The sequence below is a fragment of the mitochondrial genome of Halyomorpha halys, assembly GCF_000696795.3.
Source record: "Halyomorpha halys mitochondrion, complete genome".
Taxonomy (NCBI): domain Eukaryota; kingdom Metazoa; phylum Arthropoda; class Insecta; order Hemiptera; family Pentatomidae; genus Halyomorpha; species Halyomorpha halys.
In genome coordinates this window covers 1-16,518 of record NC_013272.1, presented here as the reverse complement: position 1 = coordinate 16,518, position 16,518 = coordinate 1, and the positions used below count along the sequence as shown (strand labels likewise).

Sequence of the window (16,518 nt, the reverse complement as noted above, 5' to 3'; positions counted from 1 at the left end):
TATAATTTCTGGAAATTAACTTACGTAGGTTAAATATTTTCATAAATAATACCTTTATCATATATGGTAACTTTATAATTTCTGAAAGTTAACTTACGTAGGTTAAATATTTTCATAAATAATACCTTTATCATATATGGTAACTTTATAATTTCTGAAAGTTAACTTACGTAGGTTAAATATTTTCATAAATAATACCTTTACCATATATGGTAACTTTATAATTTCTGAAAGTTAACTTACGTAGGTTAAATATTTTCATAAATAATACCTTTATCAGATATGGTAACTTTATAATTTCTGAAAGTTAACTTACGTAGGTTAAATATTTTCATAAATAATACCTTTATCAGATATGGTAACTTTATAATTTCTGAAAGTTAACTTACGTAGGTTAAATATTTTCATAAATAATACCTTTATCAGATATGGTAACTTTATAATTTCTGAAAGTTGATTTACGTAGGTTAAATATTTTCATAAATAATACCTTTATCAGATATGGTAACTTTATAATTTCTGAAAGTTAACTTACGTAGGTTAAATATTTTCATAAATAATACCTTTATCATATATGGTAACTTTATAATTTCTGAAAGTTAACTTACGTAGGTTAAATATTTTCATAAATAATACCTTTATCATATATGGTAACTTTATAATTTCTGAAAGTTAACTTACGTAGGTTAAATATTTTCATAAATAATACCTTTATCATATATGGTAACTTTATAATTTCTGAAAGTTGATTTATGTAGGTTAAATATTTTCATAAATAATACCTTTGTCATATACGGTAACTTTATAATTTCTGAAAGTTGATTTACGTAGGTTAAATATTTTCATAAATAATACCTTTATTATATATGGTAACTTTATAATTTCTGGAAATTTTATAATTTTTTAAAAAATTGAGTAATAATAATATACTGGGGAAACATATATTATTATGTTAAAATAATATATTTATTTATAGGAACGTAATAAAGTAAATATGACCAATAACTTATATAGATCAAATACCTTTATCATATATGGTAACTTTATAATTTCTGAAAGTTAACTTACGTAGGTTAAATATTTTCATAAATAATACCTTTATCAGATATGGTAACTTTATAATTTCTGAAAGTTGATTTACGTAGGTTAAATATTTTCATAAATAATACCTTTATCATATATGGTAACTTTATAATTTCTGAAAGTTGATTTACGTAGGTTAAATATTTTCATAAATAATACCTTTATCATATATGGTAACTTTATAATTTCTGAAAGTTGATTTACGTAGGTTAAATATTTTCATAAATAATACCTTTATCATATATGGTAACTTTATAAGAGGTCGATAATTATACCTGTTCCAAAATATAATAAATTAATTATTATTAATACTCTTTTTGAAAGGAGGAAGATATTTAAATATTGGGGATATTTATTTATAAGATTCTGATTATATAAAGGGGCCGAGCGCCGAGGGCCATCTGTCTGGGGGGGATAATATATGTAAATATTTGATCTATAGGATTTAAGTATAGTGTCAATAGATAAGGTTAGAATATCCATATGTCATAAATACATAATATATATTATATCTAAATATATAGATATAACAGTTATATATTTGTAGCGAACTTAAAACGTGAGCTAGGAATAGAATAACGGTTAGTATATAAGTATATATAACTAAGGAATAGAAGTTACATTGTTGGTATCCGATCTTAGTCCAGAGGAACTGTGGACCGGGGTTATACAGAGATATGTGGGGAGGATACATCTATGCGATCCAAATTATCAAATTTTATAAATTATTGATTAATTGAAATTTGATTCTAGTTTGTTTATAAATTGCTGTTTAGATAATTTTTATATGTAAGTTTTTGTGTGATTTTAATTTTGCTTAAATAGTAGGATTAGGAAAATTTTTAATTAAACGCAGTTTTTATTTTTATGTATTTATTATATTAAGACATGGTTAATTTTTATTTATGGTTAGCAAATTTTGTGCCAGCAGCTGCGGTTATACAATTAACTTAAGTAATTTTTTTTAGGTATAGGTATTAAAGTTAGAATTTTGATTAGAAGTTGAAGTTTTTAAGGTAGAATTTAAAATTTTTAATTTTTATTAGGTAAATTTTTATATTAATATGAAATTCATATTTTAAACTAGGATTAGATACCCTATTATTTTGAATGTAACTTCTATTCCTTAGTACTATTAGTTAAGATCTTTAAATTGAAAGAATTTGACGGTAATTTGATCATTTTAGAGGAACCTGTTCTATAATTGATAATCCACGATGAATTTTACCTTTAAAATTTAATATTGGTTTGTATATCTCTGTCTGATTGAATGTTTTATTAGAAAAATTTTCTTTTATTTTTATTGAAATTTATGTCAGGTCAAGGTGCAGCTTATGTAAAGGATTGAAATGGGTTACATTTAATTTTTATTATTATTGGATTAATTTATGTATATAATTTATTAAATTGGATTTAATTGTAATGAATAATATATATTATTCATGATATATGTTCTTGGTTAAGTACATATCGCCCGTCGCTCTCATTAATAGATGAGATAAGTCGTAACAAAGTAGTCCTACCGGAAGGTGGGGCTAGATTTATACAGACCATAATCTAGGATTAGTTTTTTTTTACATTAAAAATTTATTTGTGCAATTCAAATTGGTTTGATTTTTATTTTATATTTAATTTTAAATATTATTTTGAATTATTATTATAGAAATAACTTTAATTTTAGTATTTTTTAAAGAATTAATTTTTTATATTTATAGTTTATCTTACTGTAAGGGTTAATAAATTAATTATTTTTTAAGTAAATTTGTTTTATTGTACCTTTTGTATCAGGGTTTATTAAAAATTTTTTATTTATAAATAAATATCCCGAATTTAAAGGCGACATTTATAATTGTTATTTATTGTTTTATAATTATTGATAAATTATAAATTGGTGTTATATGCTATTCATCTTTAATTATCTGGTTTTTTAATAATTGAATTTAATTCATAATTAATATTATTCAATTTATAATTTTATTTTTATTGTTATTTTAATTTAAGATTTAAGGGGATAAGCTCTTAAATTGTTTCTATGATAAATATTTATATTAAATTTTTGTAGGATTAGAAATTTTCATCATTTATTTTGTTATAATTATGCTTTATTTATAATTTATTTTATATTTATTTAGATTTTTATTAAAAATTTTTATTAAATATTTTAATAAAAGATATAATGATAAAATTAGTATATTTTATATTTAATTTATAGTAACTCGGCAATTTTATTCTTCACCTGTTTAACAAAAACATGTCCTAATGATTAATTAGTATTAGGTTTGACCTGCTCAATGAATAATTTTAAATAGCCGCAGTATCTTGACTGTGCGAAGGTAGCATAATCATTTGTCTTTTAATTGAAGGCTGGAATGAACGGTCGGATGAAGGAATATCTTTCTTTATATTAAATTATTGAATTTAATTTTTTGGTTAAAAAGCTAAAATTTTTAAATGGGACGAGAAGACCCTATAGAATTTTATTTTTATTAGAAATATTAATATTTATTGGTTAATTATATATTTATTTTTATTGAAATTTTGTTGGGGAGACATTGAGATTATTTTAACTCTCATATTTATATTATTTATGAATAATTATATTTAGGATCTTAACTTTTTAGATATTTAGATTAAATTACCTTAGGGATAACAGCGTAATTTTTTTGGAGAGTTCTTATCGATAAAGGAGTTTGCGACCTCGATGTTGGATTAAAATAAGATTTAAGTGCAGAAGCTTAATTTTCTAGGTCTGTTCGACCTTTAATTTTTTACATGATCTGAGTTCAGACCGGCGTGAGCCAGGTCGGTTTCTATCTTTTTTGTAAATTAAATTGTGAGTTAGTACGAAAGGACCATTTACAACAAATATTTTGTTTAATTATTGAATTATTTTAACTATTTTGGCAGATTAGTGCAGTAAATTTAGAATTTATTTATGTAATAAAATTATTACAGATAGTATTGTTTATTTTAATTTATTTGGTTATGCTTATTTGTATTTTGATTTGTGTTTCTTTTGTTACTCTTTTAGAACGAAAAGTTTTAGGTTATATTCAGCTTCGTAAAGGCCCTAATAAATTAGGCTATATAGGAATTTTACAGCCTTTTTCTGATGGCATCAAGTTATTTTTTAAGGAGCAAACTTATCCTTATAAATCTAATTACTTAATTTATTATTTATCCCCTATTTTTTTATTATTTTTATCTTTTTGTTTATGGCTATTATTTCCTTTTATTTTAAATATTTATAATTTTAATTATGGTATTTTGTTTTTTATGGTTTGTACTGGCATAGGGGTTTATGGAATCATACTTTCTGGGTGGGCTTCTAATTCTAATTATGCTCTTTTAGGTAGACTTCGATCTGTTGCTCAAGTTATTTCTTATGAGGTAAGTATAATAATAATTATATTATGTATAGTTGTTTTTGTTTTTAGTTATAATTTATTAGATTTTATATATTATCAATCTATATGTTGATTTTTATTTATATGTTATCCTTTATTTTTTTGTTGATTATCTTCTTGTTTAGCTGAAACTAATCGATCTCCGTTTGATTTTGCTGAAGGTGAAAGAGAATTAGTTAGAGGATTTAATGTGGAATATAGAAGAGGTGGATTTGCTTTTATTTTTTTGTCAGAATACATAAATATTATCTTCATAAGAATACTAACCGTTATTCTATTCCTAGGCTGTGATATTTTATCTTTAATGTTTTATTTAAGGGTTATTATAATTGTTTTTTGATTTATTTGAGTACGAGGAGTTTTACCCCGATTTCGATATGATAAATTAATATATTTAACTTGAAAATTATTTTTGCCTTTTTCACTTAATTTATTTATTTTTTATTTGAGTATTTTGATTTTAATTCTTTTTTAATAATATTCAGTTCATTAATTTAAGTGTTAAATTAAAGTCAATGAAAGAATTTAACTTTCTTTATATACTTTCAAAGTATAAGTTTTCTAAAACTTAATTGACCAAAATTTATTTTTCTAGAATTTTATCTCAGATTTTAATTATAATTGGATTTGTAAAATAGTAAGAAAAGTATAGTACTGTTAATACTTGTCCAGTAAAAATATAGGGTTCTTCTGCTGGTCGTGCTCCAATTCATGTTAATAAAATAATAATTGTTACTATAATTCAGAACATTCTTTTTCTAACTGGGTAAAATGAATTACCTTGGAATTTTCTCTTGTTAATAATTGTGGGTAAGATAATAATTAGGATTGATATAATTATTGCAATTACTCCTCCTAATTTATTAGGAATTGATCGTAAAATAGCATAAGCGAAAAGAAAATATCATTCTGGTTGAATATGGACTGGTGTAACTAATGGGTTAGCTGGAATAAAATTTTCCGGGTCTCCTAGTTTTCGTGGCTCTAATAGAATTATTAATGAAAATATCATTAAGGTAATTATAATACCTATTAAATCTTTTGTTGAAAAGTAAGGGTGGAATGGTGATTTATCATAGTTAGAATTTAACCCTAAGGGATTATTTCTTCCTGTTTGATGTAAGAATAGAAGGTGAATTATTACTATTGCTGAAATAATAAATGGTAAAAGAAAATGTAGTGTAAAGAATCGTGTTAAGGTAGCATTATCTACCGAAAATCCTCCCCACAACCATATAACTAATGTTTTTCCTAAATAAGGAATAGCGGATAATAAATTTGTAATTACAGTTGCCCCTCATAATGATATTTGTCCCCATGGTAAAACGTAACCTAAAAAAGCGGTCCCTATAATTAATAATAATAAAATTGTCCCTACTATTCATGTTATAATTAATTTATATGAACCATAGTATAATCCCCGGCCAATATGTAAATATAAACATATAAAAAATAAAGATGCTCCGTTAGCATGAGTATATCGTATTAATCATCCATTATTTACATCTCGACAAATGTGAATAACTCTATTAAATGCTATTTCAATATTTGCTGTATAGTGTATGGCTAAAAATAATCCTCTAATAATTTGAATTATTAAACATATACCTAAAAGTGATCCAAAGTTTCATCATAATGAGATTGATGAAGGTGAGGGTAAATCAATTAATGAATTATTAATAATTTTAATTAGTGGATGTGTTTTTCGTATAGGTTTATTCATAATATTATCTTTTTATTCGTAAAGGTCCAAAATTGGTTTTTGCTACATTGGATACTACAATTATAGTAATAAATAAGTAAATAATTAATATAATTGTGATTTGTGCTGTTATTGAGTTGAATATTTTGATTAATCTTATTGTTTCATTTTTATCTAGATAATTAGGAATACTATTTATGTTATATTTAATTAAAATATAAAGTATAATTATTCTTATTAAAAAAAATATAATAATATTTTTGATTGGGGAATTGAATTTTTCATTTGATGCTACTCTTGATATATAAATAAATAATACTAATATTCCACTTATAATGATAATAATAATAATATATGAAAAGAAAAATGATTTAGTTATAAATCCTACAATTATAGCTATTGAAATCGTTTGTATAATTAAGATAAATCCTATTCTTAAAGGATGATTTAAGGTTAATAAAATTATAGATCAAATAATCATAGATAATAATAAAATGTTTATCATAAACAGTAAATAGTTTATAAAAATATCAATTTTGGAGATTGAAGATAAGTTAGATTTCTTTTTACTGAAGTTTTAAAGGTTAAACCCTATTTATGATTTACAAAATCATTGTTTTATATTAAACTATTAAAACTTATTTTTCTTGAATATATTTTATTGTTTAGTTTTTTAAGTGGAACTATTATTTTCTGTTCAACTCGTAAACATCTTTTACTTTCTTTGTTAAGTTTAGAATTTATAGTTTTGTGTGTTTTTTTATCTTTATTTTTAGTTATATACATTTATGGTTATGAACTTTATATTCTTCTATTATTTTTAGTTTTTACAGTATGTGAAGGTGCTTTAGGTTTATCTGTTTTAGTAAGATTAGTTCGTAGACAAGGGAATGATTATTTATCAAGAATATCAGTTTTATCATGATAAAATTTATTTTTATATTAATTTTTTTAATCCCATTGTTTTATAATTTTTGATTATTAATACATATTTATATATTGACAACTTTCTTATATGTTTTTATATATTCTTTTTATAATTTTATTTTCCCTATAAGAAGCTTATTTGGTTTTGATATTTTTTCTTACAGATTAATAAGTTTAACTTTCTTTATTATTTTTTTAATAATATTAGCTAGATATCGAGTTTATTCAAATAATGATAAGTTGATTGAATTTAATTTTGTTTTAATGTTTATAATTATATCATTATTATTAACTTTCTCTTCATTAAATTTTTTTGTTTTCTATTTATCTTTTGAAATATCTCTTATCCCCACCCTTTTTTTAATTTTCGGGTGGGGATATCAGCCTGAGCGTGTTTCTGCTGGTTATTATTTATTATTTTATACTTTATTTGCTTCTTTGCCTTTATTATTAGGCATTTTTTATATTAGTGTAAAGGGCTACACTCTGGACTTCTGATTAATTGATGTAAGTGGTTTTGGATTTTATTTTTATTTATCAATAATTATGGCATTTTTATTTAAAATACCGATTCCTTTTTTTCATTTTTGGTTACCGAAAGCTCATGTGGAAGCACCAATTTCTGGTTCTATGGTTTTGGCTGCTATTTTATTAAAGTTAGGGGGTTATGGTTTAATTCGAGTTTATCTTTTTATTGATTATTATTCTTTATTTTTTAGTTACTTTTGGATAATTTTTAGTCTTTGAGGTTCTTTAATTGTTAGTTTTCTTTGTCTTTTTCAAGTGGATATAAAATCTATTATTGCTTATTCTTCTGTTGCTCATATGTCTTTAGTAATTTGTGGTATTATAACTAATAGAAGATTTGGATTCATGGGCTCTTTAATTATAATATTAGGTCATGGTTTTTGTTCTTCTGGTCTTTTTTGTTTAGCTAATATTTTGTATGAACGTAGAAGAAGCCGTAGATTATTTATTAATAAGGGTTATATATTAATAATACCTAGATTGTCAATATTTTGGTTCATATTTTGTTCTAATAATATATCTTCTCCTCCTTCTTTGAATTTATTAGGGGAAATTTATTTAATTAATTCAATTATTTCTTGAGATTATATAACTTTTATTTTTTTATCCATTTTATCTTTTATAAGTTGTTGTTATAGAATTTATATTTTTTCTTTTACTCAGCATGGTTATATTTATGGAGGTTTATCATTTATAAATACTGTAAATATTCGGGAATATATATTAATATTATTTCATATTATTCCTTTAAATATAATATTTTTAAAGTTCGATATTTTTGCTTTACTTTTTTAAGGATCTATGGTAGTTTAATTTAAAGAATAATAATTTGTGATGTTATTGGTGATGGAATCTCTAGATCCATTTTTATTAATTTTTATAAGTATTGATCATTAATCTTATTATTGATTAGTTTATTATTATTTTATTTTGGTTTGATTTTTTTATTAAATAATTATTCTTTATTTTTGGATTGGGAATTAATTTCGTTTAATTCTGTAAGTGTAACTATATCTATATATTTGGATTGAATATCTTTTATTTTTATGGGAGGGGTTTTATGTATTTCTTCTATAGTAATTTTGTATAGTTCTTCTTATATAAATGCTGATTTATTTAAGTTACGATTCTTGTTTATTGTTTTGTTATTTGTTTTGTCAATAATATTTTTGATTATTAGTCCTAATTTGGTTAGAATTTTATTAGGTTGAGATGGGTTAGGTCTGGTGTCTTATTGTTTAGTTATTTATTATCAAAATTTTAAATCTTATAATGCGGGTATATTAACTATTTTAAGAAATCGAATTGGTGATGTTTTTATTTTAATTGGTATTTCTTGATTATTTAATATAGGTAGATGAAATTATATTTATTATTTAAGATTTATGGATAATGAAATTTCTTTATGATTAGTATATTTATTGACATTATCAGCTTTTACTAAAAGTGCTCAAATTCCTTTTTCTTCATGATTACCTGCTGCTATAGCTGCCCCAACTCCTGTTTCTGCATTAGTTCATTCTTCGACTTTAGTAACTGCAGGGGTTTATTTACTTATTCGGTTTAGTGAATTATTAAATTATTTTAATATAAGTTTTTTCTTATTAATTTCTTGTTTAACAATATTTATATCTGGTTTAGCAGCTAATTTTGAATATGACTTGAAAAGGATTATTGCTTTATCTACATTAAGCCAGCTTGGTTTAATAATAAGAGTCTTATTTATAGGTTATTATACTATCTCTTATTTTCATATATTATCCCATGCTTTTTTTAAAGCTTTAATGTTTTTATGTGCTGGTATTATTATTCATAGAATAAATGATAGTCAAGATATTCGTCATATGGGTAATTTAATTAATTGTTTACCTTATACTTGTTCTTGTTTTTGTATCTCTAATTTATCTCTTTGTGGCTTTCCTTTCTTGTCAGGATTTTATAGAAAAGATTTAATTTTGGAATATTTAATATTTAATTATTCTAATATTTATATTTTTTTATTATTTTATATTTCTATTGGGTTAACGGTTAGTTATAGTTTTCGCTTGATTTATTTTTGTTTTAGAGGTTATAATGGATTAATAACTTATTCTAATTTCTTTGAGGATAATTTAATACTTTATTCTTTATTATTATTAACTTTTTTATCAGTAGTTGGAGGAAGCTTGTTATTTTGATTAATTTTTCCTTATCCTATTTTTGTTTGTTTTCCTATTTTTATAAAGTTATTACCTTTAATTTTTATTTTATTAGGTTCTTGGATTGGTTATATTATAACTTTAATGAGCATTTATGATAATATTTTTGGTTTAATTTTTAATTATACTATTGAGTTCTTTAGTTATATGTGATTTATACCTTTTTTTAGAACTTATTTAATTTATAATAATTCATTATTTTTTTCCAAGGTAAGATCATCTTTTATAGATTCTAGATGGGGTGAATTTTTGATTTCTAATTCTTTTTTAAATTTAATTAATTACTTTAATTCTTTTTATTCTATCTATCAAATGAATAATGTTAAGATTTATTTAGTTAGTTTTATAATTATTTTCTTTTTTATAATATTTGTTTAAATTTAATTACTTGAATAACTTAATTTTAAAGTTTAACTCTGAAGAAGTTAGGATAGGAGTAATTCCTTTCAAGTATTTATAAAGATAAATCTTGTTTCTTTATTGAAAATAAAGGGTTTTATATTAAACTATATAAATAAGGGAAAAACGGATTTAAACCGCTTTAAAAGATAGTTAGCAGCTTCTTTTAGATACTTCATTCCCTTTTAATTGGATTATTATAATAATCAATTTTTTCATTAACAATGAAAGGCCTCAACTTTGGCTTCAATTAATTTTTAGATAAGGGATATAATTATCCTAATTTTAGGTCGAAACTAAATGTAAAGTTTTACTTCATTACCTTAAGTGAGGTAGACTAATGTATTAGTATATTTTAATTGCAAATTAAATGTTATATATTTTAACTACAACCCCAATTTTTATTTAGCTCATTCTAATACTCCGTTTTTTCATTCATGATATAATCCTATAACTAGAATAAATACAAATAATGAAATTGTTATGATTCATATTTTAGTTATACTTAATTTTAAAGTTAAAATGATTGGTAATATAATGGCGATTTCAATATCAAAAATTAAAAATAGTACTGCAATTAAAAAGAATTGAATAGAAAATGGAGATCGTGCTGATCTTTTTGGGTCAAATCCACATTCAAATGGGGATATTTTTTCTCGGTCTTTTTTAGATGTTTTTGAGATTATTGTGCATAATATTATTAGTATAATTGACACTATTAATGCTAATCCTATAGATCAAATAATTACATATATTATCCCCCCCAGACAGATGGATTTTTTGATTGGAAGTCAAATATATTTATTTATACTAGAAGGATAATTATTATCTACCTCATCAGTAAATTGAAATATAAAGAAATAGTCAAACTACATCTACAAAATGTCAGTATCATGCTGCTGCTTCGAATCCGAAGTGATGATTTATGGAAAAGTGACATTTTATATGCCGTAATAGACATGTAAATAGGAATAGAGTTCCAATAATTACATGAATACCATGAAATCCTGTTGCTATAAAAAAACATGATCCATAAATYGAATCTCTAATACAAAATCTGGCTTCTTTATATTCATATGCTTGAAGAATAGTAAAATAAATTCCTAATATGACTGTTATAATTAATCTTTTTTTTGTTTCTGAGTATTTATTTCTTATAATTCTGTGATGAGCCCATGTAACTGTTATACCTGAACATAATAGGATTATAGTATTAAGTAATGGAATTTCTATAGGATTGAAAACTATAATACCTTTTGGAGGTCATGTTATACCAATTTCAATTGTAGGTGATAATCTTCTATGGAAAAATCCTCAGAAGAATGAGATAAAGAAAAATACTTCTGAAATAATGAATAGAATTATTCCGATTTTTAATCCATTTGTTACTTTAATTGTATGGTGTCCTTGGAATGTTGATTCTCGAATAATATCACGTCATCATTGAATTATGGTTATAATAATAATAATTGTACCTAGAAAGAATAGATATATTTCATTTTTATGGAATCATAAGACTATTCCTGTAGTTAATGTTATTGCTCCAATAGATCCTATTAAAGGTCATGGTCTGTAGTCAACTAAGTGGTAAGGGTGATTTTTTTGTATTTTCATATTATTAATTTATTACTTCTCTAGTGTATAAAGTTGTTAAAATTGAAAATACATATGCTTGAATAATTGCTACAGCTGCTTCAAATATTATTAACATTATCTGAATAATAATAATAATTGATAAAATTATATTATTAATATCTGTTGATTTATTTCCTAATAATCTTATTAATAAATGGCCTGCAATTATATTAGCAGTTAATCGTACTGCTAATCTTCCTGGGCGAATAATATTACTAATTGTTTCAATTAATACTATAAAAGGTATTAATACTCTTGGAGTTCCTCTTGGAACTAAATGAGTAAATATTATATTAGTATTTTTGAATCACCCGAATAGTATTATGGATAATCATAAAGGTAAAGCTATAGTTAGAGAAAAGGTTAAATGTCTTGTTCTAGTAAAAATATATGGTATTAGTCCTAAAAAGTTATTTATTAGGATAAATATAAATAAGGAAACTGTTATTAAAGTCATTCCTTTAGAGTTTAACCCTAATAATATTTTAAATTCATTATGTAATTTTGTTATAATTATATTAATTACAACTTTGTTTCGGTTTGGTAATGTTCAAAATGAATATGGGATTAATAATATTCCAATTAAGGATCTTAATCAGTTTATTGAGTAATTTATAGATGTTGCTGGGTCAAATGTTGAGAATAAGTTTGTTATCATCTTCAGTTTATTTGTTCAATCTTTTTGTTTTTATTTATTTTAAATGATAAAGGTTTATTAATGGAAAAGTAAATAAAAATGTTGAATATAAAATATCTTATAATAAAATAGATAAATAAAATTTCTCATCATAAGGGAGATATTTGAGGTATAAAAGATTAATTAATGGGAATTATTTTTAATTTGACAAATTAATGTTTTATAATTTAAACTAAATCTTTAATAGATTCATTAAGAGTAGATTTTAAATTACTATAATTTGGTTTAAGAGACCAATGCTTAAATATTTTCAGCCACTTAATGAAATTGAATTAATTCATTTAAGGAAATTTTCTGTTGTTGTTCTTTCAATTACGATTGGTATGAATCTGTGGTTTGCACCACAAATTTCTGAGCATTGTCCATATATAATTCCTGGACGATTAATATTTATAGTTCCCTGGTTCAATCGTCCAGGGACAGCGTCGATTTTAATTCCTAAAGCCGGTACGGCTCATGAATGTAATACATCAGCTGCTGTTACTACTACTCGTGCTTGTGTATTTATTGGAATAACAGTACGATTATCTACATCAAGAAGGCGAATTTCATTTTTATTTATTTCATTAACTGGTTTTATATATGAATCAAATTCAGTATTTCTAAAATCTGAATATTCATATCTTCAGTATCATTGATGTCCAATTACTTTTAATGTAATTGATGGATTGTTAATTTCATCAATCATATATAATAATCGTAGTGATGGTAATGCAATAAAGATTAATGTGATTGCTGGTATAACTGTTCAAATTAATTCAATTGTTTGACCTTCTAGTAGATATCGATTAATATATTTGTTTTTTGTTAAAGTTATTATAATATATGCAACTATGATTGTAATTATTGATAAAATTATAACTGTGTGATCATGAAAAAATGTTAGTTGTTCTATTAATGAAGAATTTGCATCTTGGGTTAAAATATTTCCTCATGTTGCTATTTCTAATAAAAGATAATATCTTTATTTATGAAGCTTAAATTCATTGCACTAATCTGCCATATTAGAAAATTGATGATATTATAGGAATTTCATTATATGAATGTTCGGCTGGAGGTGTTTTTTGTAATCATTCAATTCTTGATGTTATATTTTCTCTAAAAATTAGTACTCGTTTAGTTACAATTCTTTCTCATAAAATTATAATAAATATTATGATTCTAATTATGGATATAATTCTTCCTACAGATGAAATAATATTTCATCTTGTGTAACTATCTGGATAATCAGAATATCGTCGAGGTATACCTCTTAATCCTAGAAAGTGTTGAGGGAAGAATGTAATATTAACACCTAAAAATATAATAATAAATTGAATTTTTAATCATTTAGGGTTTATTCTTAATCCGGTGAATAAGGGAAATCATTGAATAAATCTTCCTATAATAGCAAATACTGCACCTATTGAAAGTACATAATGGAAATGGGCTACTACATAATATGTATCATGTAAAATAATATCAATAGATGAGTTGGCTAGAATTACTCCTGTTAATCCTCCAATAGTGAATAAAAATACAAATCCTAATGCTCATATTATAGCGGGTGAATAATTTATTTTTACACCATGTAATGTGGCTAGTCATCTGAAAATTTTAATACCTGTTGGTACTGCAATGATTATTGTGGCTGATGTGAAGTAGGCTCGGGTATCAACATCCATGCCTACTGTAAATATATGATGTGCTCATACAATGAATCCTAAAATTCCAATTGATAGTATAGCGTAAATTATTCCAATATTACCAAATGTTTCATTTTTTCCTCTTTCTTGTCTAATAATATGGGAAATTAAGCCAAATCCTGGTAGAATTAAAATATAAACTTCGGGGTGCCCAAAGAATCAAAATAAATGTTGATAAAGAATAGGGTCTCCTCCTCCTGATGGGTCAAAAAAAGAGGTATTAAAATTTCGGTCAGTTAATAGTATAGTAATAGCACCTGCTAACACAGGTAAGGATAATAACAGAAGAAGTGCAGTAATTCCTACTGATCACACAAACAATGGGATTCGTTCAGGGGTTATACCTGTTGGTCGTATATTTATAATAGTTGAAATAAAATTTACTGCCCCTAAAATTGATGAAACCCCAGCCAAATGTAAGGAAAAAATAGCTAAATCAACTGATGCTCCTCTATGTGAGATATTACTCGATAAGGGGGGGTAGACTGTTCATCCTGTCCCAGCTCCTGATTCTGCTATTCTTCTTATTAATAATAAAGTTAATGAAGGGGGTAATAATCAGAATCTTATATTATTTAATCGTGGGAAGGCTATATCAGGTGCTCCAATTATTAAAGGGACTAATCAATTACCGAATCCTCCAATTATGATTGGTATTACTATAAAGAAAATTATTACAAATGCATGTGCTGTTACAATTACATTATAAATTTGATCATTACCAATAAATCTTCCAGGCTGTCCTAATTCGATACGGATAATTAATCTTATAGCTGATCCTACTATTCCAGATCATATTCCGAAGATAAAGTATAGAGTTCCAATATCTTTATGATTAGTAGAATATATTCATTTATTCAAATTTTATTGATAAAGTGGCTGAAATTTTTAGGCGTTAAATTGTAAATTTATTTATGGTTGTGAAACCCTTTATCAATGGGCTTTATAGTCAATTATTTATGATTTTAGATTGCAAATCTAGAGTAGGGTTTAATATCCTAAAGCTTATAATTGTATATATATTTAACTTTGAAGGTTAATAGTTTAACATTTAACTTAAAGCTTTAAAATAAAATGGATTAAATAATTATAATTATGGGTAATCTAAAATTAATTAAAATTATAATTAATGGAAGGTTATTACTATTATTTTTGATTCATTTTAATGATGAATTTGAGAATAATGTTATATTAATAATAATTCGTATATAATACATTAAGGTAATTAATCTAAATATAATTATAATAAGGATTATAATGAATTCTTTTTCGTGAATTATTCTTTGAATTACAATTCATTTTGGTAAAAATCCAATGAATGGGGGTATACCTCCTATTCTTATTATTATAATGAATATTCTAACCTTTTCTATGTTACTCATATTAATATTATTTATTTGATTCAGAAAATAAATTTTATAATGCATTATAGTAAAACAAATAAATATTATTAGTAAACTATATGTTAATAAATAGATTATTCATTTATTTATAGATTTGTTGATGGCTATAAGTCATCCTAAATGGTTAATTGATGAATATCCAAATATTTTCCGTATTGATGTTTGGTTAATCCCTCCGAGTCTTCCAATTATAGTAGATCAAATAATTGATAAATTAATAATAAAATTATTATTAATATTACTTATTATTATTAATGGGGCTACTTTTTGTCAAGTTATTAATATAAGGCACTTATTTCATTCTATCTTTGATATAATTTCTGGTATTCATGCGTGGAAAGGGGCCGCGCCTATTTTAATTAGAATTCTTATTGTAATAATTATATTATTAACTATTTTTATGAAAGTAGTTGAATATATTATATTTAAAATTATTATTATTAGGATTATTCTTCTTACTCTTTGAATTAGAAAATATATTATTGCTGCTTCTGATCTAGATTTATTAGTTTTGTTTAAAATTAATGGAGTAAAAGATAGTAAATTAATTTCTAATCCTATTCATATTCTTATTCAATTATTAGCTGAAACTACTATAATTGTTCTGACAATTAAGATTATAATAAATAATCATCTTCTTTTTTTAATTAGTAAAGAGAGATTACTCTATAGGCAGGGTATGAACCTGATAGCTTAAAATTTAGCTTACTTTACTTTCTAATATATTTAAGTGTATGAGGCACAAAGATTTTTGATTTCTTTAGTTATGGTTTAATTCCATAAAATATAATAAGAGTATTTAATATACATATTCTATTCTATCATAATAGTCCTATTGATTCAGGCATCTTATT

At 23.7% G+C, this 16,518-nt stretch overlaps 13 protein-coding genes and 24 non-coding genes across 37 annotated transcripts, besides 2 other annotated features; 15 read left to right on the top strand and 22 right to left on the bottom strand. All coding sequences in view use genetic code 5, as the record gives it.

Moving 5' to 3' along the window:
* Window positions 1-5: 5 nt before the first annotated feature.
* Window positions 6-881: a repeat region (repeat 2).
* Window positions 882-1,049: 168 nt separating this feature from the next.
* Window positions 1,050-1,341: a repeat region (repeat 1).
* Window positions 1,342-1,815: 474 nt separating this feature from the next.
* On the top strand, window positions 1,816-2,628 carry KEH06_r01. The gene has a single exon. It is a non-coding gene; the product is annotated as a 12S ribosomal RNA (ribosomal RNA).
* Window position 2,629: 1 nt separating this feature from the next.
* On the top strand, window positions 2,630-2,697 carry KEH06_t22. The gene has a single exon. It is a non-coding gene; the product is annotated as a tRNA-Val (tRNA).
* Window positions 2,695-3,985, top strand: KEH06_r02. The gene has a single exon. It is a non-coding gene; the product is annotated as a 16S ribosomal RNA (ribosomal RNA).
* On the top strand, window positions 3,978-4,044 carry KEH06_t21. Its single transcript has one exon. It is a non-coding gene; the product is annotated as a tRNA-Leu (tRNA).
* ND1 (NADH dehydrogenase subunit 1) lies at window positions 4,039-4,965 on the top strand. Its single transcript has one exon. It carries the CDS (start codon window positions 4,039-4,041, stop codon window positions 4,963-4,965), a length of 927 nt encoding a protein of 308 aa, YP_003208166.1.
* Window positions 4,966-4,999: 34 nt separating this feature from the next.
* Window positions 5,000-5,068, bottom strand: KEH06_t20. The gene has a single exon. It is a non-coding gene; the product is annotated as a tRNA-Ser (tRNA).
* A 5-nt stretch (window positions 5,069-5,073) lies between these two features.
* Window positions 5,074-6,213, bottom strand: CYTB (cytochrome b). Its single transcript has one exon. The coding sequence runs from the start codon at window positions 6,211-6,213 to the stop codon at window positions 5,074-5,076; it is 1,140 nt and encodes a 379-aa protein (YP_003208165.1).
* Window positions 6,214-6,217: 4 nt separating this feature from the next.
* Window positions 6,218-6,697, bottom strand: ND6 (NADH dehydrogenase subunit 6). Its single transcript has one exon. The coding sequence runs from the start codon at window positions 6,695-6,697 to the stop codon at window positions 6,218-6,220; it is 480 nt and encodes a 159-aa protein (YP_003208164.1).
* A 3-nt stretch (window positions 6,698-6,700) lies between these two features.
* On the top strand, window positions 6,701-6,765 carry KEH06_t19. The gene has a single exon. It is a non-coding gene; the product is annotated as a tRNA-Pro (tRNA).
* KEH06_t18 lies at window positions 6,766-6,830 on the bottom strand. The gene has a single exon. It is a non-coding gene; the product is annotated as a tRNA-Thr (tRNA).
* A 2-nt stretch (window positions 6,831-6,832) lies between these two features.
* Window positions 6,833-7,120, top strand: ND4L (NADH dehydrogenase subunit 4L). Its single transcript has one exon. It carries the CDS (start codon window positions 6,833-6,835, stop codon window positions 7,118-7,120), a length of 288 nt encoding a protein of 95 aa, YP_003208163.1.
* ND4 (NADH dehydrogenase subunit 4) lies at window positions 7,114-8,442 on the top strand. The gene has a single exon. It carries the CDS (start codon window positions 7,114-7,116, stop codon window positions 8,440-8,442), a length of 1,329 nt encoding a protein of 442 aa, YP_003208162.1.
* A 2-nt stretch (window positions 8,443-8,444) lies between these two features.
* KEH06_t17 lies at window positions 8,445-8,516 on the top strand. The gene has a single exon. It is a non-coding gene; the product is annotated as a tRNA-His (tRNA).
* On the top strand, window positions 8,511-10,223 carry ND5 (NADH dehydrogenase subunit 5). The gene has a single exon. It carries the CDS (start codon window positions 8,511-8,513, stop codon window positions 10,221-10,223), a length of 1,713 nt encoding a protein of 570 aa, YP_003208161.1.
* A 7-nt stretch (window positions 10,224-10,230) lies between these two features.
* On the top strand, window positions 10,231-10,297 carry KEH06_t16. The gene has a single exon. It is a non-coding gene; the product is annotated as a tRNA-Phe (tRNA).
* KEH06_t15 lies at window positions 10,297-10,361 on the bottom strand. Its single transcript has one exon. It is a non-coding gene; the product is annotated as a tRNA-Glu (tRNA).
* Window positions 10,362-10,428, bottom strand: KEH06_t14. Its single transcript has one exon. It is a non-coding gene; the product is annotated as a tRNA-Ser (tRNA).
* Window positions 10,429-10,498, bottom strand: KEH06_t13. The gene has a single exon. It is a non-coding gene; the product is annotated as a tRNA-Asn (tRNA).
* A 4-nt stretch (window positions 10,499-10,502) lies between these two features.
* Window positions 10,503-10,566, bottom strand: KEH06_t12. The gene has a single exon. It is a non-coding gene; the product is annotated as a tRNA-Arg (tRNA).
* A 6-nt stretch (window positions 10,567-10,572) lies between these two features.
* KEH06_t11 lies at window positions 10,573-10,640 on the bottom strand. The gene has a single exon. It is a non-coding gene; the product is annotated as a tRNA-Ala (tRNA).
* A 5-nt stretch (window positions 10,641-10,645) lies between these two features.
* Window positions 10,646-11,002, bottom strand: ND3 (NADH dehydrogenase subunit 3). The gene has a single exon. The coding sequence runs from the start codon at window positions 11,000-11,002 to the stop codon at window positions 10,646-10,648; it is 357 nt and encodes a 118-aa protein (YP_003208160.1).
* On the bottom strand, window positions 10,995-11,064 carry KEH06_t10. The gene has a single exon. It is a non-coding gene; the product is annotated as a tRNA-Gly (tRNA).
* A 5-nt stretch (window positions 11,065-11,069) lies between these two features.
* Window positions 11,070-11,858, bottom strand: COX3 (cytochrome c oxidase subunit III). Its single transcript has one exon. The coding sequence runs from the start codon at window positions 11,856-11,858 to the stop codon at window positions 11,070-11,072; it is 789 nt and encodes a 262-aa protein (YP_003208159.1).
* Window positions 11,859-11,862: 4 nt separating this feature from the next.
* Window positions 11,863-12,537, bottom strand: ATP6 (ATP synthase F0 subunit 6). The gene has a single exon. The coding sequence runs from the start codon at window positions 12,535-12,537 to the stop codon at window positions 11,863-11,865; it is 675 nt and encodes a 224-aa protein (YP_003208158.1).
* ATP8 (ATP synthase F0 subunit 8) lies at window positions 12,531-12,689 on the bottom strand. The gene has a single exon. It carries the CDS (start codon window positions 12,687-12,689, stop codon window positions 12,531-12,533), a length of 159 nt encoding a protein of 52 aa, YP_003208157.1.
* Window positions 12,690-12,758, bottom strand: KEH06_t09. The gene has a single exon. It is a non-coding gene; the product is annotated as a tRNA-Asp (tRNA).
* Window positions 12,759-12,765: 7 nt separating this feature from the next.
* Window positions 12,766-12,840, top strand: KEH06_t08. Its single transcript has one exon. It is a non-coding gene; the product is annotated as a tRNA-Lys (tRNA).
* On the bottom strand, window positions 12,841-13,519 carry COX2 (cytochrome c oxidase subunit II). The gene has a single exon. A coding segment is annotated over exon 1 (679 nt).
* KEH06_t07 lies at window positions 13,520-13,585 on the bottom strand. Its single transcript has one exon. It is a non-coding gene; the product is annotated as a tRNA-Leu (tRNA).
* On the bottom strand, window positions 13,581-15,122 carry COX1 (cytochrome c oxidase subunit I). Its single transcript has one exon. It carries the CDS (start codon window positions 15,120-15,122, stop codon window positions 13,581-13,583), a length of 1,542 nt encoding a protein of 513 aa, YP_003208155.1.
* An 8-nt stretch (window positions 15,123-15,130) lies between these two features.
* Window positions 15,131-15,197, top strand: KEH06_t06. Its single transcript has one exon. It is a non-coding gene; the product is annotated as a tRNA-Tyr (tRNA).
* A 3-nt stretch (window positions 15,198-15,200) lies between these two features.
* KEH06_t05 lies at window positions 15,201-15,268 on the top strand. Its single transcript has one exon. It is a non-coding gene; the product is annotated as a tRNA-Cys (tRNA).
* Window positions 15,261-15,327, bottom strand: KEH06_t04. The gene has a single exon. It is a non-coding gene; the product is annotated as a tRNA-Trp (tRNA).
* Window positions 15,328-15,340: 13 nt separating this feature from the next.
* Window positions 15,341-16,312, bottom strand: ND2 (NADH dehydrogenase subunit 2). Its single transcript has one exon. The coding sequence runs from the start codon at window positions 16,310-16,312 to the stop codon at window positions 15,341-15,343; it is 972 nt and encodes a 323-aa protein (YP_003208154.1).
* KEH06_t03 lies at window positions 16,313-16,379 on the bottom strand. The gene has a single exon. It is a non-coding gene; the product is annotated as a tRNA-Met (tRNA).
* Window positions 16,380-16,385: 6 nt separating this feature from the next.
* Window positions 16,386-16,454, top strand: KEH06_t02. Its single transcript has one exon. It is a non-coding gene; the product is annotated as a tRNA-Gln (tRNA).
* On the bottom strand, window positions 16,452-16,518 carry KEH06_t01. Its single transcript has one exon. It is a non-coding gene; the product is annotated as a tRNA-Ile (tRNA).